The sequence below is a fragment of the Acinonyx jubatus genome, chromosome D3 (genome assembly GCF_027475565.1).
Source record: "Acinonyx jubatus isolate Ajub_Pintada_27869175 chromosome D3, VMU_Ajub_asm_v1.0, whole genome shotgun sequence".
NCBI classification, from domain to species: Eukaryota; Metazoa; Chordata; class Mammalia; order Carnivora; family Felidae; genus Acinonyx; species Acinonyx jubatus.
Window position 1 is genome coordinate 79312068 of NC_069392.1, and position 22923 is coordinate 79334990.

At 42.7% G+C, this 22923-nt stretch overlaps 2 protein-coding genes and 1 long non-coding RNA gene across 5 annotated transcripts in view; 2 read left to right on the plus strand and 1 right to left on the minus strand.

The window, feature by feature from the left end:
* LOC128312371 (uncharacterized) overlaps nt 1-20099 on the minus strand; it is a 55970-nt gene extending 35871 nt beyond the window's left edge. Inside the window, exons 1-3 of one of the 2 annotated variants that reach the window (XR_008291586.1) lie at nt 19656-20099; nt 11503-11843; nt 1561-2053 (exon numbers count right to left, since the gene is read on the minus strand). This is a non-coding gene — a long non-coding RNA (uncharacterized LOC128312371). Of the gene's footprint in view, nt 1-1560; nt 2054-11502; nt 11844-19655 lie in introns of those variants that run through there. The other variant, XR_008291585.1, reaches the window with a different exon arrangement.
* SERPINB13 (serpin family B member 13) lies at nt 401-12047 on the plus strand. 2 transcript variants are annotated; one of them, XM_027069135.2, is made up of 8 exons: nt 401-875; nt 2341-2522; nt 3025-3081; nt 7031-7159; nt 7570-7687; nt 9091-9233; nt 9443-9598; nt 11418-12047. In XM_027069135.2, exons 2-8 carry the CDS (start codon nt 2358-2360, stop codon nt 11829-11831), a joined length of 1182 nt encoding a protein of 393 aa, XP_026924936.1. In that variant the 5' UTR covers nt 401-875; nt 2341-2357; the 3' UTR covers nt 11832-12047. The 2 variants fall into 2 exon arrangements, with proteins under 2 accessions (XP_026924936.1, XP_026924935.1); XM_027069134.2 differs by lacking the exon at nt 401-875 and adding an exon at nt 891-2181.
* The window catches only part of SERPINB11 (serpin family B member 11), a 72525-nt gene continuing 69479 nt past the window's right edge, over nt 19878-22923 (plus strand). The window contains exon 1 of the mRNA XM_053205822.1: nt 19878-20225. Coding sequence (XP_053061797.1) covers nt 20177-20225 — 49 coding nt within the window. The 5' untranslated portion in view covers nt 19878-20176. The remainder of the gene's footprint in view (nt 20226-22923) is intronic.

Genomic DNA, 22923 nt, shown 5'->3' on the forward strand with positions numbered 1-22923 from the left:
TTTCTTTCATTTTCTTCTTTTCATTCAGCATCCTAAAATAAGGAGCAACTGCTAAGTTAACTTTATTGCAGAGACTGGGCTTGCTAGGACACACCCCCATACTTCCATGGTAAGTAAAGCACGTATTAATTCAGATCTTCGTCAGGCTATAAACCAGTGATTTCCAACCTTGGCTGCACATCATAATCACCTGGGGTGATAAAAATTCTGATGTCTGGTTCCCACCCCAGCAAATGCCGACTTTGTTGTCTGGGGTAGGGCTTGGGCACAGTTTTTGTTTGTTTGTTTCCCAGGAGATTTTAGTGTGTATCCAAGGTGGAGAACCAGTCATCTAAACAATTCTTTCCAAAGGATCCTGAAGATCACTGGGGATGAAAGCCCGCCCTCTGATGGTTTTTCCACCTGAGTCATAATCTATTTAACTTGGTCATTCTCATGCTACTCTTTGGTCTTGGGTTGAGCTCCTGCTTTTAATCTTATTTTGTTGTCTGGCTGATTTTGATCTTCTTACGCTGGGGCCTCCAAAATCCTTTGTAAGGAATTAGAATTTAAACTCTATTCCTCTATGTCCTAAGGTGCACCCTTTGTGAACTACAGTTCACAAAACAGTTGCTGAGATCAAGTGCACAGCTTCATGGCCATGAGTGGAAGAAACAGGAAATGTAACCCTCAGCTTGTCATAAACCGTGTATGCTAATTTTATTAGAGAAATTATCATTGAGAAACCAAAACTGTTTTACTTGAAATGCAAAGATAATGACTAGGGAGAGGCAGAGAGAGACAGAGAGAGATCTATAAATTAAAGATCTCAACAACTCCTGCTACATATGCTTCCTGGTTCCTTTCCTAGCCACCTCTGTCTCTCCAAAATCCAGGTAAGTCCTTTCTTTAGCTTCAGCTTAAGACGTCAGTGTTTTGGGAACACTGATGTTTGTTGATTTGAAAGAATTACTTTCATTGTGCATAATTTTCCTTGGGCTGGTTTTATTTAATTCAGTGCCTACATAGTCATGACAATGTATCATCATGTTGTTTGACTGTAAGTTAATTGATTTTATTTCTTTTTAAAAAAGTTTTTAAGTGTTTTATTTATTTTTGAGAGAAAGAGAGAGAGACAGAGACAGAGAGAGAGAGAGAGGAAGCACAAGTGGGGGAGGGGCAGAAAAAGAGGGAGACACAGAATCTGAAGCAGGTTCCAGGCTCTGAGCTGTCAGCACAGAGCCTGATGTGGGGCTCGAACTCATGAACCGCGAGATCATGAACTGAGCCGAAGTCAGACTCTCAACTGCCTGAGCCACCCAGGCACCCTGATTGATTTGATTTCTGAGTTAACTCGTAAGGAATCCTTGTAAGGAAACTTGGGGTTGAAATGGAAGTTTTAACAGCAGATGTGGAATGCCTTCACAGGGATGGGCCCTCGATTCAAAAACCCCTCAAAGTATTTTGGCTTTCAAAAAATTTTCTTCCACACTAATCTCATTCTTGTTTTAGGATCTTTCTTAAAGCCTTCATTCACTAGTTGTGACATAGCTGGTGGTGAAGAAAGCATAAAATGTGTTGTAATTGCTGATTTTAGTAAACAGTAATTGCTCTTTAAAATTATTTGTGTGTGTGTGTGTGTGTGTGTGTGAGGTTACAAAAGTAATATGAACTCATGGCACAAGCCTGAAACAATATAGAAAAAGTAGAGGAAAGAAAACACTTTTGCCTCTACTTAATAATCCATGGCAAAGAGATCTGTCATTGCCCTTTAGGGAAAATTCAGACAAGACTCCAGTTTTCATGCAGTTAGGGACTGGGGTTTAAGATAGCTAATCTATCCAGTCACTCTCTGCACTAGATTTCAATCAGTTGAGAAATACAAAGTACCTGAGAAGGAGCCACTATGGACTTTATTATTTTAAGGTTGGTTTGGAGAGCTGAGATCAGCAGGAATTCTCAGGCCCTTCACTGGCCTGGTCACGGGCCAGCAGCTGGGCCATCAGAAGGGAGCAGGCAAGGGCTGGGCCCGCCTGGGGGGAGGAAGCAGTGGGCAGGCAGACACAGGCAGACTCTGGCAGAGAACAAGAGAAAAGAAAACCATTTAGGTGTCAACCCTGATGCCTAGGGAAATGAGAACAGAAACACCGGATGATGCCAGATTGATTCGCGTCTCCTGTCCAGAGAAGGCCAAGGAAAGGGGTGAGAAGCAGGCAGCAGTGACTTTTCCCTGGGAGGATGAAAATCTGTTTCCTGAATCAATACACGGACAGGAAGAGAAGCAGGACGGTTCCTGTGACAGAAAGCAATTCAAATAGGTGAAATGAACTTGTTTGGTTTTGACTGTTGTTGCTGTTCTAGATCTTGCTGGGATCTTCATGGATTCGCTTGCTGCAGCATACACAAGGTTTGGGTTTAATCTTTTCCGAAAGCTGAATAAGACAAAAGATGGCAACATCTTCTTTTCCCCCGTGGGCATTTCAGCTGCCATCGGCATGCTCGTCTTCGGGACCCAAGGAGCCACCCCGGCCCAGTTACGGAAGGTAAGGAAGCTGTCCAGGCAGGCTCGTCTCTGGGGGCAGCCCTCCGGCATTACCCTGAAATGGGGCTAGGCAACAGAGAATGCACGTGAAGGCACAGGGCAATTGCAGGTCTATGAGGGAAGTCCTCCTCCCTCTCCAAATATCGCCAAGCCATCTGCTCCCTGGTGCTTGAAATTCCTTTGAGGGGGTGCTGAGTGAGTGGCCTTGTCCAAAGTTTTTAACCTCATTACTAAAGACACAGCATGAAGAACAAAACCTACTGGAAGAAGTTGTGTAATCCCCACTAGCCTATAAATGACGCATCAAAGATCAGTACATGAAAGGATTAACCAATGTAGGTGAGATCAATGGGCAATCCAGACCTGTGCATGATTTTGCAAGGAGAGAAATGCTACCTGTCTACCACTGAAGTTTCTTGAACAAACATTCAACACCCCTGGACTGATTCTATGTGAGGGTTTCTCTATTCTGACCACAACCATAATATTTTCTGTCCCTCCAGATGCTCTCTTCTGAAAAAGAGGCAGGGAACTCAAGAATCAAAGCCGAAGAAAAAAAGGTGAGGAGATATATGTTACAGTCTTCAGTAAGTCTGCTTTGTTGATATGGGCTCCCTGGGAAAATGTGTAGGAGGGGTAATAGTTTATGCTTGTTTTTAATCACTGCAGCTAAGTAGGGTTGCTGGTATTATATAGTAACAAACCCTTAATATTAAGAGGAGATTTTAACTTTATTTTAAAATTTTTTTTTAATGTTTATTTCCTTTTGAGAGAGAGAGAGAGGGAGAGAGAGAGAATGAGTGCAAGAGAAGGAAACACAGAATCCGAAGCAGGCTCCAGGCTCTGAGCTGTCAGCACAGAACCCAACACGGGGCTTGAATCCACGAACCGCGAGATCATGACCTGAGCTGAAGTCAAATGTTTAAACCGACTGAACCACCCAGGTGCCCCAAGAGGAGACTTTAACTTTAAAGCACCTTGACCACTCTGATGTAAATATGCATGGACTGAAAAGTCCCTATGGCAGAGTGAATGGGTTTAGGAGTTAAACAGATTTGAGTTCAAAGCCTGACCCAGTCACTTAACCAGCCATGCTACTTTGGGTAAGCTATTCATTTTCTTTGAGCCTCTATGAAGTACCCAGTGGAGGTCTGGAACATACTGCTGACTCACCCAGTAATAATGGCGGTAGTAGGCGATACTATCACTACATTCTATTTTTACTTTAAGCTCCCTTGCTGATATTTTACATTAACGATGTATTAGCACAGGACCAATGACTTCTTAGGGTCACTTCTGGCTCTAAGGTTGTAGTATTGCTCCTCAAAGGACAATCTGCTCAAACATGGGGAAGTCCAGAGGTCAGGGCTGGCATCTGGGGATGGTTAGAGCTCTCGGGGTGGGGGAAGGCACATCTACCCTGACAGTAGTCATGGCTCGGCACCAGATGCTCATAAAATCATGGCTCCAATCACCCAGCAATCCGAGCTGTTCATTTCACAGTCCCTCATGGCCAGGTTGTCTGGTTGGCTCTGGGGCATATGTGGAGAGTCAGGCTTCCTTACAAAGTTTGTGTAACAGAACTGGGTCAGATAGCTGCTCCACTGTCCACTTGGCCACGGAGCACAGCTGTTTTCAGAGCACTCTCCCTCCCAAGCATGGTAGCCTGGACAGAATCTTTGCAGGAATTAGAAAAAGGAACGCCCCCTTGGGGGGTGACGGCTGAATTTCAGCTTTGTGCAGGGCACAACCTGTACAACTCTGCATGGCAACTCTGTCCACCCCTCAGGACTTTTCTGGGACCCACAGAAGCATGAAGGAGAATAGAATTACTGACTGAAAGGACATCAGGACTGAGGCATGTCTTGGAGGCCACATGCTCTAATCCCCTCTTTCAATAGATGAGAAAGCAGATGAGTACAGTGATTTGCTCAAAGACATGCCAGATGCACATTTCATTATCACATAAACTTAGAGTATTCTGAACCTTGCCTTTAAAAATTGAAGATAAAATTTTAAGATATCGTGTACAAAAGGTATTAGGAATTCTTATACACTTCTGCAATTCTGAATAATGCAATTCTGAATACCTTTTAACTCTCCCTTCTAGTGTAAGAAATAAACTATTGAGGGGGCACCTGGGTGGCTCAGTCGGTTGGGCGGCTGACTTCGGCTTAGGTCATGATCTTGCAGTCTGTGAGTTTGAGCCCCGCGTCGGGCTCTGTGCTGACAGCTTGGAGCCTGGAGCCTGCTTTGAATTCTGTGTCTCCCTCTCTTTCTGCCCCTTCCCCATTCACACTGTCTCTGTCTTTCAAAAATGAATGTTAAAAAAAATAATTAAAAAAAAGAAATAAACTATTGACAAATTAGCTAATGCCCCCAAGTACTTTCCTTGAACACATTCCCAGCCTTTCCTGAAAGAAGTTCCACTATCCTGAACTTGGTGTTTGTTATTTCTGTATTATTTCATTGCATGTATTTTTTTTTTAATTTTATTATTCTTTGAAACCTCATTATTTTGGGCTCAGGATTGTATTTATAAGATTCATTTATTTTAGGTGGATACTTGTAGCCATTGATGATTCATTTTCATGGCTATTGACCCATTGATCCTGTTCATAGGTGATTTCTTTCTTCCTTGCTTCCTTTCTTCCTTCTTATTAAAAACAGATGACCCTTCTTATACAAGCCTTGTAGTTTCCCTGGATGAGAGTCTCTCTAGTCCTGAGCTTTCAAATATGGTAGCCACTGAATTGGCTATAAAGTATTTGAAATATACCTGAAAGGTATATTTCAAACTGAAAGGTGCTGTAAGTGTCAAATATACATCGCATTTCAAGATCTTAGTATGAGAAAATAATGTTGAAGGAAAACTGTTTTACTACTCACAAAACTTCTAACACCAAATGTGTGAGTTTCCTTATATTAAACAATTTTGACACTAACTGCATGAAGTCAGTGCAGACCCCACACGTTGAAGAGCTCCATTCCACAAGACTTGCCCTACTTCAGATGCTAATTGCAAGGAAGTAGGTTCCCAGATTATTCACACTTCTGTCCAACTTGGCTACAAATCAGAGGATCCCATTACCCCCTACTCAAATTTGATAATTTTCTATAATGGCTCACAGAACTTAGGGAAACACTGGTTTCTTGTAAAGAATACAAACAAATAGCCAGATGAAGAGGTATACAGGGTGAAGTCTCAGGTTTTCCCAAGAGTTTGGGGTGCACCACCCTCCTAGAACATGGATGTGTTCACCAACCCAGAAGGTCTTTAAATGCTGTAGTTTAGGGATTTTTATGAAAGCTTTATCATAGAGGCACTTTCAGTGATTAGCTCTACCTCCAGCCCCTCTCCTTTCCCTGGAGAATGGGAGATGGGACTGAAAATTCCAAGCTTCTAATTATGGTTTGGTCTTTTCCGATGACCAGCCCCCATCCTGAAGTTGTTAGAATAACAGATGCCCCTATCACCCAGGAAATTCCAAGGAATTTAGGAGTTCTGTGTCAGGAACTGGGATCAAAGAGAAAATATCAAAAGAAAAGATGCTTCCTAGCACCCAGGAATTTGTAGTCAGCAAATTACAAGGTTTAGGAGCTCTGTGTTAGACACTGGAGAAACAGACCAAGTATACATTTTTTTATCATGTCACAGATATAAAACATCTTGTTAATTTTTATATATTATTTTTGTTGAAATAATATATACTTGTATATTTATATATATAATTATGTATTATAGTTATGTCAAAATGATGTTCTAGATATATCTGGTTTGATAAAATATAATACTACGTTTGATTTTATCTGCTTTTTACTTTTAAGAATGTAGTCACTAGAAAATTTAAGATTATATATGTGGCTGGGGCGCCCGGGGGGTTCAGTTGGTAAAGCATCTGACTCAAGAAATGATCCTGAGGTTGTGGGATCAAGCCCCACATCATGCCCCATGCTGAGTGTGGAGCCTACTTAAGATTCTCTCTCTCTCCTCTGCCCCTCTCCCCCACTCATGCTCTCTCCCTCTCTAAAATAATAAAAACTTTTAAAAAAAGATTATATATGTGGCTCACATTTGTGGCTTGCATTATATTTCTATGGGGCAACACTGGTCTATAGTATGTATCTGGAAGGTAGGGTGTATGTATGTTCAACTTTATTAAATATCACCAAACTGTTTGCCAAGGGGATTATACCAATATCTGTACCACTTGGCAGTGTATATTGGCCCATTTCATACAGTTGTACAGAGAGAGTGGGACCTGAAACCCCACTGGCCTTGAAGTCACCAGTCATTGATATTCAGGGATAGTTGACCCTTGAACAACATGGGGTTGAATGGCACAGGCCCACTTAGATGCAGATCTTTTTTTTTGATAAATACAGTACTGTAAATGTATTTTCTCTTCCTTATGACTTTCTTAATAACATTGTCTTTTATTGAGCTTACTTTATTATAAGAATACAGAATATCGTATATATAACATATATATTGTTTTGATTTTGAAGATTGAGAAGACAGAAGAGATACATCACCAATTCCAAGAGTTTTTGAGTGAGATAGGCAAATCCACTAATGGTTATGAACTAAGAATAGCCAACAGGCTCTTTGGAGAAAAGACATACCTCTTCCTTCAAGTAAGTTTAGCTGTATCCACCACATCTGTGAGTGGTATTCATGAATGGCCGATGGCCCATTTAGGACTGTGGGTCCTGGAGGCATACTGCCTGAGCTGACTGCCTGGCTCAGTCCACATCACTGGGTGTCCCCCTGCCTGTTCTCCAGACATTCAGGCCCTTTGGGAGCTTCTTTTTAATTCTGGCAGTCTAAATCTGCTTTTTGCCTTAACCCTATTGTACCTGCCAAAAACGTGCCTGGAAGTACTCAGAAGTGATTTTCCCAGGTCCTAAGACACCCTGATAACAATGTCAGCCATCTTTAATGTAGACACATTTTTTAGAGATGTTGGAAATGGATAAACTGAATTTCCTTTTTTCAAAATAAATTGAATTTTCAACCTCCTATTCTTTCCCTGTTCCTCCTAAAGAAATACTTAGATTATGTGGAAAAATATTACCACGCTTCTCTGGAACCTGTTGACTTTGTAAATGCAGCAGACGAAAGTCGAAAGAAGATTAATTCCTGGGTCGAAAGCCAAACAAAGGGTACAGTATGGATGGGTCATTCATCGTAAAATGCTTCTTGAGCACCTGCTCTGAGCTGGACACTCATAGGGTGCCAGGGTGCACAAGCCTTTGGGGGGTTCAGACTTGAGATAAGTTTGTTAGGGTTAGAAGGGCAGGGCTGGGCATGAGGAGTGGGAGAAGACACTACAGAGAGTGGAATAGTCTCAGCAAATGGGAGAGAGCCAAGGGGGCCCCAGGGAGGGACCACAGGAAGCCAGCTCCATAACAGAGAATGATTTGAACATGGCTGTGCCTCACAGTATCTTCGGGACTCCTGAAACTGGACCCGTGTCTGTGTTGGGTTCACATCTTTTCCTTTATATGAGAGCCTTTCTTTCTTAGTCTGGGTCTGTAAGCGGAAATGTCATAGAGTGTCTCCTTTCTCTTGTCAAGTGAGAGACATTTAGCTCTCCTCCCACCAAGATCTTTATGGCCTCCAGCTGGGGCTGCCTGGCCTTCATCTCCACTAGAGCATCATGCTGGGACGGTAACAACTTTCAGCCCCATCCTCAGCACAGAACTTGACAAAGCCTCACTTCATGCTCTCTCCTTATCCCCTAGTATGAGCCAAACACACAAGAAATACCAGAGAGGACTATTTAATATGGAAATACACTTGGGGGGGGGGGGCAATAGCTGATACTTTAGTGTTAGAATTTCAGAATACAGTTTTTAAAATTCCAGTTATCAGGAAGACATTATTATTTCACAATACAATTTTTCCATCTTTATACTTAGACCAAAAAATAAAATAAAATTTGAAGAGCAGGAAAAAAGGAGGGTCTATCAAAGGGTTGACTGATGGCAATATTCTTCAGAATTTAGTGTGGGAGGGGCTAAACCCAGAGACAAAAACATCAGTTTCTTTTCCAATAATATAATAAATCCCTAAGTTTCGGGTGGTAATTATTTCAAATGGGTAAAAATAATAGCTTACACTTACTGCGTGCTTCTTATGAGCTGGAGAGCGCTCCAAGTGCTCTACACATATTAAGTCATCTGCTCCTCATAACCACTCCATGAGGCAGGTTTTATTCCTGTTTTGCAGATGTGGAAACTGAGGCACAGCGAGCTTAAATAACTTGCCCAAGATTCCTCAACTGGTAAGAGGCAAAACTGGATGCTAACAGAGGCAGTCCAATTCCAGAACCTGAACGCTTAACCATCGTACTTCATTTTATCCAATGGGACACATGGGCTGTGGGCAAAGCGAGGGCCTCCCTACAACTCTGCCAGCAAACCCTTTGTCGGCAAGGCCCTCAGGTGCTGGCCTGGCTGAGTTTTTAGTGACGAGTCAAGTCCACCTTCATCATATCTGCCTTGCCTAGCACTTGTGATTTTGAAAATGGACCAACTTTGTTGTTGTTGTTGTTCATTTGCAGAAAAAATCAAGGACCTGTTTCCAGATGGTTCTCTAGACAGCTTCACCAAGCTGGCGCTGGTGAACACAGTTTATTTTAAAGGGCAATGGGACAGGGAGTTTAAGAAAGAAAATACCAAAGAGGAAGAGTTTTGGCTGAATAAGGTATGGCCCCTAATTTATTTATGTGATGTGCTGACACGTGGAACGTACAATCTAAAGCCCTACTTGAGCGAACGAACGTGGTAGACTGCAAATACTGACTGGAGGCCCTGATCTTTAGCACTATTTTTGGGGGAGCCAATCACTTTGGTGGGCGAACCTGGCTGTCTTCTGCCTCCTCTGACACTGCACGCTCTATTGCTTTGTTGCAGAGTGTGAGCAAATGTGTGCCAATGATGACACAGACCTGTACCTACAGCTTCACTTTCCTGGAGGACTTACAAGCCAAGATTCTGGGAATTCCGTATAGAAACAATGACCTAAGCCTGTGTGTGTTGCTGCCCAATGACACAGATGGCCTGGAGAAGGTAAAACCTTGCATCTCCCCAGTCTTGCTTTCATCTCCTGAGGCTTTGTGTCCTAAAGCTTGTTTCTGGGTAAGCTTGGAAACAGGACTACTGATCTGGAGCTGGTGTCGAGCAGACACTCTTCCTTACTCTGTGCAGCAGCTACAGATGGATGTCTAAAAAGGGGCATTAAGCAGTATCGGGTTTCCTGAAAACAACCAATACCGAAATAGTTGGGGATGAGCGAACACGAACATTTAAGGTCATATGGGAGTTCCAAAGATCAGCCACTATTCTGAGAAATGGTTGATCTCTGTGCACCTTTTCCCCAGAAAAGAACGGCATTTGCACATACAGCAAATTTTGCATCCTGTTCAATAGGCTATGAGACCTCCTGAATTTCTTTCTTGGAACTTTAATTTCTTTTTATTTGTTTTAAAAAAAATTTAAGTGTCTTGATTTATTTTGAGAGAGAGGGCACAAGTGGGGGAGGAACAGAGAGAGAGGGAGAGAGAGAGAATCCCAAGAATCCCAACAGGCTCCTCTCTGTTAGCACAGAGCCCGATGTGGGGCTCTCAGACTCATGAACATTGAGATCATGACCTGAACCAAAATAGAGTCGGTCGCTTAACTGACTGAGCCACCCAGACACCCCTGATTTAGTTTTAAAGATTTTATTTTATTTTTTTTTGGAGCAGTTTTGGTTTATAGCAAAATTGAGAGGAAGGTACAGAGATTTCCCATTTCCTCCCTGCCCCCACATACACAGTCTCCTCCATAATCAACGTCACTTACCAGAGTGGTAATTTTTTTAATCCAAAGATGAACCTCCATTGACACATAATAATCGTCCCAAATCCATAAGATCTTTAATCTTGAACCCTTTGATTTAGTCCCCCTTGATTTAAACCTAGTCTAAGATAGCTCCAAAAAGAGGTCCAGTACATGGAAATAACTCGATAAATGATGGATGCTATATTATTATGATACTAGATGCTGTTCTCTGGCTGTGAAACATCTCTAGTTGCTTTGCATGTTGGAAAAATTTGGGATAGCAGAATGGCAATATGTATGAAAGCTTTAAGAGTATTCATACTCTGACTCCAAAATTCCAGTTCAGAAGAAACAAAATTGCCTTTCTGAGTCAAATCAGTAATTTCTGCATTAAATATACTAAGATATCTAGTTCGAAATTCATCACCACCACCATCATCATCATCATCATCATCGCTATTTTCAGATCCACAGTATCTATCTGCATCTATCATGCTGTATACTTACTAGATGATTGTAAAATGAGTGGATGAATGTTTGGCAAAATTTATCAGCTCGATGGAAGTATTATCTATCAGTCTGAAGATATTTAGGAGAGATACAGACCTCTGAAAAAGTTTACATTAAAACAAGTAACATGGACATTCACTGTAATTGCAACTATGTAAATATATATCATGTAAGTAAATATATATATTATGTAAGGTATATTATTACATATTTATTACAGGTAATTCATATAAATATATGACTTACTCTATATAAATTATACATTATGTACGCATAAAAGACTACAGGGGAATAGTAAAAAATGAAATAATATGTGGATTGATAGAATAAGAAATACCTTATTTCTCATCCTTAAAAATTCATTTACTACTACTGAGTTTTCACATACATAAAGATGAATAAAGAAGTGTAAGACAAGTGCCTGCTATAAAGACAACGGTCTAGTGGAATAACATTTCTTTTGTGCATTATTAAAATTAATCATTTCTAACAGCTTCAAATCAGTGTTACAGTGTTCTAACTTTGTGTTGATAATCATACCACTTTTCCTGCATAGATTATAGATCAAATAACTCCAGAAAATTTAGTAGAGTGGACTAACCCGGGGCATATGGAAGAAAGGAACGTGACCTTGCACTTACCGCGGTTTGAAGTGGAAGATGGGTACGATCTGGAGGCCCTGGAGGCCGTCTTGGCAGCCAGGGGGCCGGCAGACGCTTTCAGCGAGTACAGAACGGACTCTCTGGGGCTGTCCTCACACTCCGGGCTGCAGGCGAAGAAGTTCCTGCACAGGGCCTTTGTGGCGGTCACCGAGGAAGGGACTGAGGCCGCAGCAGGCACCGGTGTGGGCTTTGCTCTCACACTGGCGCCGGGTTGTGAACATTTTCATTGCAATCACCCTTTCCTGTTCTTCGTCAGGCACAATGAGTCCAACAGCATCCTCTTCTTTGGTAGATTCTCTTCTCCTTAGGACAGTCATGGCCTTGGCGGAAAACCAGTGTTAGAGTATCAGTTAAGACTACGGACATAGCCCATTATTTAAGAAAAATTGTCTTACTTGCTTGCATTCCAATCTTACCATCAAAATCAATGACCCGGAGACTGTAACAGGGGGCGTGTGTTTATAATTCTCCTTAAAGCTGAAATGTCCTTTTGTTCGTGCTCGGTAAAAACCAAGTTAAATCGAGGCTCGGTAATAATCTGTTGATTTCTTCTGGAAGTAAATCAACCTCTTGTGGTTTTGTGTACTAATGGCGAGAAACAGACTCTTCAGAAAAGACACAGACTAGTCTTTCTGGGAGTCCCTCTAGTTCCAATAGTTTGACGTAATACACAAATAAAACACTAATTTAAAAAAATTTTTTTAACGTTTATTTATTTTTGAGACAGAGAGAGCATGAATAGGGGAGGTTTTTTTTTTTTTTTTTTTAACGTTTGTTTATTTTTGAGCGAGAGAGCATGAATGGGGTAGGGTCAGAGAGGGCGGGAGACACAGAATCTGAAACAGACTCCAGGCTCCGAGCTGTTAGCACACAGCCCCAAGCGGGGCTGGAACTCATGGACCGCGAGATCATGACCTGAGCTAGTCGGAAGCTCAACTGAGCCACTCAGGCACCCCTAAATAAAACAGTAATTTACTCGATTCATGTGTTACTTTTTTCTTTCTCGGCAAGTGCAGCAAAGTGCATAGAAGAAAGAGGATTAAGAAGCACGTCAGCAAAACATAAATTCAGGCTTAAAGCCAGGAAAAAATAAAACAATGTATCAGACAAAGGATTCCCATATTTTCATCTTCTCTTCTAACGGAGCATATTATCTGTTGTCAGTTGTGTAAGCCTTTTGATACTGTGAAATAAAGGCGATTTTGAGAAGATAAATATTGTAGCCAATCAATTTTTTTTAACAGCTCTATTGAACTGTAATTTACCTACTATAAAATCCATGCTTTGGAAATTTATGGTTCAATGATTTTTGGTAGATTTCTATAGTTGTGCATCTGTTACCACAATCCAGTTTTGGAACATATCCATCATCCTACAATGTTTCCCTGATGCTTGTTTCCATCCCCAATCCCAGGCAACTATTGATTTGTTTTCTGTATTTGTAAAATTTTCTTTGATATTTCATATAAATGAAATTGTTAAATATGTAGGTTTTTTTTTTGCATCTGATTTCTTAGCATAATATTTTCAAGGTTCCTCCAAGTTACAGCATAAATCAATACTTCATTCTTTTTATGGCTGAGTAATATTGTTATGTGGATATTTCAGATTTTGTTTATCCATTCATCAACTGATGAACATTTATATTGTTTCTGCTTTTTGGCTATTGTGACTAGCACAGCTATGAACATTTTGTATACAAGTTTTGTGTGGACACATATTTCCATCTCTCTTGGGTACATACCTAGAAATGGGATTAGTGCCTTTGTGTTTGTCATTTTGAGGAACTGCCAAATTGTTTTCCAGAGGGGCTGCAACCATTTTACAATCTCATAGCAATGTAGGAGGGTACCAATTTCTACTCCTCTTTGCCAATACTTGTTACAGCCAGTCTTTTTGATTTTAGCTGTCCTAGTGATTGTGAAGCAGTATCTGACAGTTTTATGGCGTCTTTTGAAGTGCAGAGTCTAATGTAGCAATATTATCTTTGAAGGATAATGTTTTTGGTGTATCTAGGAAACTCTTTCCCTAATCCAAGTTTACAAAGATTTTCTCCTGTTTTCTTCTAGAAGTTTTACAGTTTTAACTCTTCCGTTTAAATCCATGGTTCATTTCTGCGTGTGTGTGTGTGTGTCTGTGTCGTGAGGTAAGGTCTAGGTCATGATTTTTTTTTTTTTGTATACAGATGTGTCATTATCCACAGCATCATTTATCAAAAAGACAATTCTTTCTTCACTGAATTGTCTGGGTACCTTTATCGAAATCAATTAACCATAAATATAAGGTTTTATTTCTGGTGTCTCAATTTTGTTCTGTTGATTTATATGCTTACTGATATGACCATACTGCATTGTCTTGATTACTATAACTTTGTAGTAAATTTTGAAATCAGTGAGTGTAATTACTTTGTTCTTTTTCAGAATCCTTTTTGGTTAGACTAGGTCTTGTGCATTTTAATGTAAAATTTAGAATCAGTTTGTCAATTTATTTAAAAAGCCTACTGGAATTTTGATAGGAATGGCATTAAATCTATGGACCAATTTGTTCAATACTGAATTTTCTAATCCATGAATATCAAATGTCTCTCCATTTACTTAGTAATTTCATTTCTTTCAGCAATATTTTATAGATTTAAGTGTACAAATCCTTTTTTCATTGAATTTATTTTGACAATTTTTGATGCTATGGTGAATGGAATCATTTTAATTTGGATATCAGGTCATTAGGTTGTATGCCTTAAATATGTACACATTTATTACACATAAAATAAGAATAAAAAGCATGAAATAAGATGTTTAAAGGAATTTAAAAAGGAATTTAAAAGGAGTGTTAATGGGCATTTTGTTGAGTGATATTTTTTCTTTTTTAATATTTATTTTTGAGCGAGAGAGAGAGAGAGATAGAGAGAGAGAGAGAGCGGGTGAGGGGCAGAGAGAAAGAGAGGGAGACACAGAATCCGAAGCAGGCTCCAGGCTCTGCACTGTCAGCACAGAGCCTGATGTCAAGCACAGAGCTTGAACCCACGAACCATGAGATTATGACCTGAGTTGAAGTCAGACACTTAACCGACTGAGCCACTCAGGCGCCCCTAAACTGAAGTTTATTTAAAAAGGCAAGGAAGCAAGGGAGGAGGTGATTCATCTGAGTTATGAGTAATAAGGCTTTAGAAAGTACAGTGGCTCAAAATGCAGGTCGGGATGTTCTGATAAGAAGACAGATATGACAGAGGTGTCACTAACCACAATGGCAGTTCAGGATCTTAACTGGTGCTTGTCCACCAGCCTCAGTGATAGAGCCTCCTCACTCCACATATCCTTGACCAAGCGTCCAGGATCTCTTTTTTTGGTTTCACAAATGTCCTCAATGGAGCTGGGCATGTCTACAAGTGGATGGCCTTGGGACAAAAAGCCAAGTGACCCAGTTGAGCAACATCCTATTTGGCAAACAGCAGAGGAGCTGCTGGTGAAGCCCTTTCTGGTGCCAATCTGGGTGAGGTTGCTAACCATTAGTACGAAGTAACCGCAGTACTAAAGGCCCTTGAAAGGTGACATGTTCTGGGCTTAGCCAATCATTGTTAACTCATCTTCCAGCCACAGTAATCTGCGTAAAGGGTGGGAATGTGGTCTGGGACTTCACATAAAGACGGGAGGAGAGAAGCTCTCTTGAGGGTTACTAGCTGGAAGATAATGTAGGTATTAGCTGAAGTCAAACACTAGTCTTCTTGTGACATAGGAAGCTTTCCTTTATATAGTAGAAGATGAGATCAATACTGAAAACAAGTGATCTGAAAAAAAGGAGACATCTATCATGTATCTACCTGCCTACCTACCTATTTACCTACCCACTTACCTACCCACTACCTACTTGTCATGCATCTATGGAGAGAGAACTTGATACACTGTTTTCACCACTCCACCAAAAAAGCAAAACAAAACAAAAAACCCCTGGGTTTTGTTACTCGGTGCCTGAAGAATCCTGAAGAATATATAGCTCCCTTAGACAAAAGCTTGAAAGATAGCAGGGAAGTTGGGACCCACGTTTTTGGGGATGCCTGAACTCCTAGTTGTTTTGAGGGATTGATTAAAAATATTTTCATCTGCTGCAGATATTGGGAGTGCCAATGGCACAGCCGATATGCTGTAAGAGAAGAGAAATTTCTCAAGAAGAGAAAACTCTCAGAGTTTAATCTTAAAAAAGATTCCACTTAATTGTTTTGCACGTCAATCTTTTGCTTCTTGTTCTCAGAATAAATTGGATAATTCACACCTGCTTGAAAATAGACAGGCTGGCTAAGATCTCATTGGAAATATAATCGCAGTAGATCAAACTCTATGCATAGGAACGTGTTTACAGTGCGCCTGGGTGGCTCAGTTGGCCAAGTGCCAACTTCAGCTCAGGTCAAGATCTCTCAGTTCTGGGTTCAAGCCTTGCGTTGGGCTTCTGTGCTGACAGCTCAAGCCTGGAGCCTACTTTGGATTCTGTGTCTCCCTCTCTCTGTCCCTCCCCTGCTCATGCTCTGTCTCTCTGTCTCACTCTCTCTTTCAAAAATAAATAAACATTAAAAAAGAAAGAATGTGTTTACAAATAAACACAAGCTCATCAGAATGAGCTTGGAGCTCTATGCACAGGGAAAAAGACACGTGAGATGACTGGGGTTTCAAATATTCTCTTATGCAAGGCATTTCAGGACACTGTCATTTGGGCTTTCATGGTGGTGGACTGTGTTCGCACTAGTATTTGGGTCAAATGTAAACTACTGCATATGTTACATTCTTTGGAAGCGACCTGCTTTTCAGGGAAGAGCAGAATGGCTGAAGGAGTGGGTTGATGTTGTGGATGCGTGGACTATGGGGAATCAAATGGGAAGATGCTTCTGAATGAAGACTCAGGAGTCCGATTACCCGAATTTGATTCCTGCCTCCAGCACTGACTGACTGTGCGACTTCCAGGAAGCCATGTAACCATTTCTATTGCAGTTTCCTCATCTGTAACATCGGGAGATAACTCAATAAGATAATGCCCTGTCTGGTCATCGCAGAGGTTAAATAAGACTATTTCTACACAGTACTTAAGAAAATGCCTGGCACTTACATGGTCAATAAATGTAAGCTGCTGCTTCCTCCTCCTCGTGTTTCTCTCTTTCTTTTCCTCTTCTCTCCCTCCTCCTCCTGCTTCCTTGTTATTGTTCCTCATTGCTCCTCAATCCTCTATGCTGCTACTGTTCATAGTCATCGAATACAGTGATTCTATCAGTTTGTGTCCCAGGAGGCACAAGATGGCACATTCCATTTACTTCAGATTTTTGAAGACACTGTTTTCTACACAAACCTTTTATTTGGAATAGTTTTAGATTTAAAAAGTTGCAAAGATGGTACGGTGAGTTTCCATAAACTCCTTGCCCTAATGTTATCATCTCACATCACTAGGGCATGTTTGTCAAATCGAAGAAATCAATGTTGGTACATCAGTCACTGTGGCAGGCAGCATTCTATGATTCCACCTGGTGTCCTAGTCAATCCAATACTAATGTAGGTGTTGCTGTGAAGGGAATTTGCAGAAGCAACTGAGAATCCAAATCAGTTCACTTTAGGGAAGGGAAATTACCAGGGTGGGCCTGGTCTAATTCCATGAACCTGTAGGATCTTGGTCTAGAGTTCAGAGACAGGGATGTCAGAGGCAAAGCCCGAGGAATTTGATAGAAGCAAAATTCTCTTGCTAACTTTGAACATGGAGGATGCTATGTGGCGAGACCCTGAGAGTCTTTAGATGTTTACGGTGACCCCTAACTCACAGACGGTAAGTAAGTGGGAAACTCAGTCTTGTAAGTGCAACAGATAAATTTGACCAACGACCCAGCTGAAGTATATTCTTCCTCAGAGCCTCTAGAAAGGAGCACAGCCTGGCTGATACTCTGATTTCAGCTTTGTAAGTTCCTGGGGGTAGTCCCTTTGTAGTCCCTAAATGGGATTTGGTCCCATTGTGCCAGGACTTCTGATCCATAGAGCTGTGTGAGAATATTTTTGGTACTTGATTATGAAGTAATAGAAAATTAACATAATTACTATTGGCTAAACTCCAGGCTTTACCTGGATGTTACCATTAATTTTTCATTAACGTCCATTAGGTGTTCTAGAATCTAGTACAGGAAATAACAACACGTTTCGTTGTCATATTTCCACAGTCTCCTCTGATCTGTGACAATTTCTCAACCTTTTGTTTTTCATGACCTTGGCAGTTTTGAGGGGTACTGGTTTGGTATTTTGTATTTGGGGCTTGCCTGACTTGTTTCCTCATGGTTAGACTGGGGTTCTGGGATTTCTGAAAGAATAGCACAGAGGTGAAGTGCCTTCTCATTACATCATATGAGGAAGAACCTGACATGTACGTGACATCACTGGGGATGTTAACCTTGATCTCCTCCTTCAGGTAGAGCCTGTCAGGTTTCTACACTATAAAGTTGCTATTTTTCCCCTTTCGTACTCTATACTCTTTGAAAGCAAGTCACTAAGTTCCATTTATCCTACTGGCGGTGGAGGGATTAAGCTCTATCTTCTGGAGGGGAGAGTATCTACTTATGTTATTTGGGATTTTTCCATAGGAAGGTTCAGAAGAGACTTAAAAAAATTAAGTTAATTGGCTTGACAGAGATGCAATTTACATAAAATAATTCACCTACTTGAAATGTAGAAGGTGACTCTTTGTAAATGTATGTATCCATGAAAACACCACAACCAAGATGCAGAATATTTCCATTATCCCTGAAGTTTCTCTTCTTTTGCTTCCCGGTCAACCACCAGCCCAGCAACTGCTGATCTGCCTTCAATCACGTCAGGGTAGATTTGTCATTTCTAGGGTTTCATTCGAGTGGATTCAGATGGGATATCCTCTTTTGTGCCCCCTTCTTTTTGCTCAGCACTGTGTTTTTGAGATTCATCAACGTTGCTGAGGTGTCGGTAGTTTGTTACTCTTTACTGACAAACACTATTCTGTTGTCTGAAGAAACCACATCTTGTTTACCCACTTACTCACTGATGGGCTTTTTGTGTTGCTTCCGGCGTTTGGCCACCATGCATAACACTACTATGCACATTTGTGCGCGTGAGTCTTTATGCAGACGTATGTTTTCATTTAGACATCTAAGAGTGAAATTGCTGCGTCATATGATACGTTTAAATTTCTAAGAAATTGCCAAAATGTTCTCCATGTTCCACTCCCACCAGGAGCGTATGAGCAGCCCAGTCGCTCTGCATTCTCACCCGTGGTTGGTGTGGCCGGTCTTCTCCATCGCACACATTCTAATGGGTGTGCAGGTGTTCTTTCACTGTGGTTCTCTTCTTTGGTAAAGTGTCTGTCCAAAACGTTTGCCTATTTCTATTACATTGTCTTGCCGTTGTCGATTTCTAATTGCTCTTAATATATTCTGAATACAAATTCCACGTCAAATATATGGATTGCTTTTCTAACTCTCTTCTTTCATTCCGCCCACCCCCCACCGTCTGCCCAGGATCCAGTTTATTCTGCCTTGGGGAGAGTGGTGGGTACCACCCTGTGCCAGAAGAGGGAGGGCCTGAGGGTCAGTTAGGGCCCGTGGCAGGATGAGGGTGGCAGGGCATGGCGCTAAGCCCCTGGAATGTGGTGAGGCCAGGCTGGGGCCCCAGAGGCGGCTGTGGGAGGACGGCGCAGATGCCCCTGCTGCCAGAGCGGAAGGCACTGGCTGGGGCTGGGCTGGGGCTCCAGGGCTATGGACCCAAGCCACACAGGCACCCCAGGAAGCGGGGCACAGGGTCATGTGACACGGAACGTGACACAGAGGCACACAGCTCAAGAGTAAGCACACGGACAAGCGGGCAAAGATTCACAGGCCAGAGGGACACCCAGCCGTGGCCGAACACGTGGATAAAATGGCGGTGTCATACCAGACCACAAGAGACACATGGCACAACAGGACATGTGGACTCGATGGCCACAGAGGGCTGACCTAGGCCATGGAGTGCAAAGGACAGGGTAAGGGGTCCTCTGGGCATGACTGCACAGCAATCATGGTAAGAGGGCGGCAGGGGCTGGGCTGGAGGCGCCTGGGGGTTAGCACGCCGCGCAGCCCCTCTAGGGCTCAGTCCGTCTTGCACACTTACCTAAGCTGCTTCCACCTCATCACAGACGACCAACAGGATGGCGACGTCCAGGCTGGCCCTGTCCAGGCGGGGGTCAGAGCCCTGGCAGAGCGCCTTAAGCCGCTCACAGCTCACAGTCTGCAGGCACGCTCGCACGCGGTTGAAGCTGCGCGGCCCCACGTCCCGCATCCGGGTCTCGATGACGCAGGGACGTGTTAACGCGAGAGCTGGGAGAGCCCGGTGACCCCGGGTTCCGGGCCTCCTTAAGTTGACCTTTCCACACCAGCTGCGCGGGGGTGGGTCTTGACCGAGAAGCGGGTGGCCCGGTGAGACCCTGGCTCGTCCCCTTCAGCCCTTGTTTGCGCACGATCTCCGTGACCCCCGTGGAAGCATCCTCTGGAGTCGGGGTTGGGGCACCTCTGGTCGTGGGTGAACTTCACCGTGAACGCCTCCGGGAGGCGCCGGACCACTTGGGCCTCAGCCACACAGCAGGCGGCGTGTGCTGTGTGGTTGCTAAGGGACAGGGGGTCCTAGCCCGCCGGATGGAGGCCTGGGGCGAGACCGTCGCCGCAAGCAGTCCCCAAAGCTCAGGTAGGCCACTGCGGGCCCTCGTGTAGCTGCGGCTGCCTCTTCACGCGCCGGGTGGTGGGGAAGGTGACGCAGGACGCTAAGGACACCCGGGATCCGGGCCCCGGAGACCCCAGCCCGGCCTCCCGGCTTCCCGGCCCGCTGTGGCAGGACACCAGTGCCTGGGGGACCCCGCGCCCCATGCCCGGGGGTCCCTGCCGGGCGCCAGAGAGGCGGCGCCCCCGCAGTGGGATGGGTTACATTTTGATGAAGTCCAATTCGTTGCTTTTTTTCTTCTATGGCTTCTGGATTTTCTTTTTCATTTTGGTCTTATTTAAGAAATCTTTGCCAAAAAAAGAGGTTAGAGTGGGAGAGAGCCAAAGCATAAGAGACTCTTAAAAACTGAGAACAAACTGAGGGTTGATGGGGGGTGGGAGGGAGGGGAGGGTGGGTGATGCATATTGAAGAGGGCACCTTTTGGGATGAGCACTGGGTGTTGTATGTAAACCAATTTGACAATAAATTTCGTAAATTGAAGAAAAAAAAAAAGAAAAAAATAAATACAAATGTTGAACAAGAATTAGGTAAAAAAAAAAAAAGAAATCTTTGCCTATCTCAAATTTGCTAAGACCATCTTCTGTGTTTTAATTTTTTTCCCTAGAACTTTTATGCTAATAGCTTTTACATTGAGGTGTATGATTTATCTTGAATACGTTTTTGTTATGTAAGGGTTAGGGCGCATTGGTTTTCATGTGAATTTTCGGTTGTTACAGCATCATTTGTTGAAAAGACTCTTCTTACCCCAATAATTACTTGCCTTGGAAACTTTGTGACATATATATGTGTGGGTCAGTTTCTGGTTCTTCTGTTTTATTTTTCTTGTAATTTTTTTTAAACGTTTATTCATTTTTGAGAGACAGAGAGACAGCGTGAGTGGGGGAGGGAGAGAGAGAGTGAGACAGAATCGGAAGCAGGCTCCAGGCTCTGAGCTGTCATCGCAGAGTCGGATGCAGGGCTGGAACTTATGAACCAGGGGATCATGACCTGAGCCACCCAGGCGCCCCCTCTGTTCTTTTATTTATTTATTTATTTATTTATTTATTTAATTTATTTTTAAGTTTATTTTTACTTATTTTGAGAGAGACAGAGTGAGTGGGGAGGGACAGAGAAAGAGGGAGGGAGAGGATCCCAGGCAGGCTCTGCAGTGTCCGTGCAGAGCCCAGCGTGGGGTTCAAACCCGTGAAATGGTGAGATCATGACCTGAGTCCAGGCTTAACCGACTTGAGCCACCCGGGCACCCCTGGTTCCATCAGATGTCAGGACCGCCCCATCCTTGTCCTGAGGTTTACTTTGTCTAATAATAATAATGTAGCCACTCAAACTTTCCTATGACTGGCGTTGGCATGGTGTATTTTTTCTATCCCTTCATTTAACCTAGATGTGTCCTTGTATTTAAAGGTTTTATTTTTATTTTTTAAAACTATCATATAATGGGATGCTGTGGTTATCTTCTGGAGGTAGAATGGACCCCCCTCCAAAAAAATTAGTTGGACATTGAGACTGATGATGCCAGGCATGCACGAAGAAAGTATGATGAGATTTATTACTCAAATACTGAGGTTCCGGGTTTCGGTGCCAGGAGGGCTTTACTGTGGTTAGGAGTTGGCCCTGGGTAAGAGCTCCTTAACCTGGTTGTCAGGGCTTGCTTGGTGCCCTGCACTTCCTGCAGGTGCCGAGGGAGGGAGCTCTAGGGCTTTCTTACCAGCGAGCCCAGATGTGGGTCCTGGGGAGAGAGCCATGGGACTTGAATGCCCTCAGCAGTCCAATATCAAACTTGGAGCTGGACTGTGTTCCATTGGGTGTTGCTTTTTCTGGCGATCTGACAGTTTCTGTCCTTGAAATAGAACGTTTAGATCATTATGTTTGATGTAACTACGCTTGCGTTTGGGTTTAAATCTACCATATTGCCATGTTTTCTGCTTGTTTCATTTGTTGTTTCCTTTTTCTTTTTTTCTTGACATCTTTCTGATTGAGAATTTTTAGTATTACATTTTTTAAAGTGTTTGATAAGCTAGTTTTTTCAAGAATTTTTTTTAATGTTTATTTTTATTTTTGAGAGAGAGACACACACAGAGACAGAGACAGAGTGACAGAGAGACAGAGCATGTGTGGGGCAGGGGCAGAGAGAGAGGGAGACACAGAATCAGAAGCAGGCTCCAGGCTCTGAGCTGTCAACACAGAACTTGACCTCATGAACTGTGACCTGGGCTGAAGCCGGACGCTTGACCAACTGAGCCACCCAGGTGCCCTGATAAGCTAGTTTTCATTTTAGTTTTTAAGAGATTATTTATTTTGAGAGTGAGGGAGTGAGAGAGCACGTGCACGGACAGGGGAGGGGCAGAGAGAGAGAGAATCCCAAGCAGGCTCCACACTGTTAGCACACAGCCTGACACGGGGCTCAAACCCACCAACCTTGAGATCATGAGCTGAGCCGAAACTAAGAGTCGGTGCTCAACTTTTCTGAACCACCCAGGGGCCCCTTTGGTATTATATTTATCTGCAATATTGATTTACTAGTGGTTGTTTTAGATCTACTACACTTTGCATATTTAACCCTTCACCGACCATCTTCAGGAAATACACCACTTAATTGTTAATGTGCAAACTTTCAAAGAGTGTGCTTCCATTTTATGCTCTCCTCCTTTTTGCTATTCTAGTGACA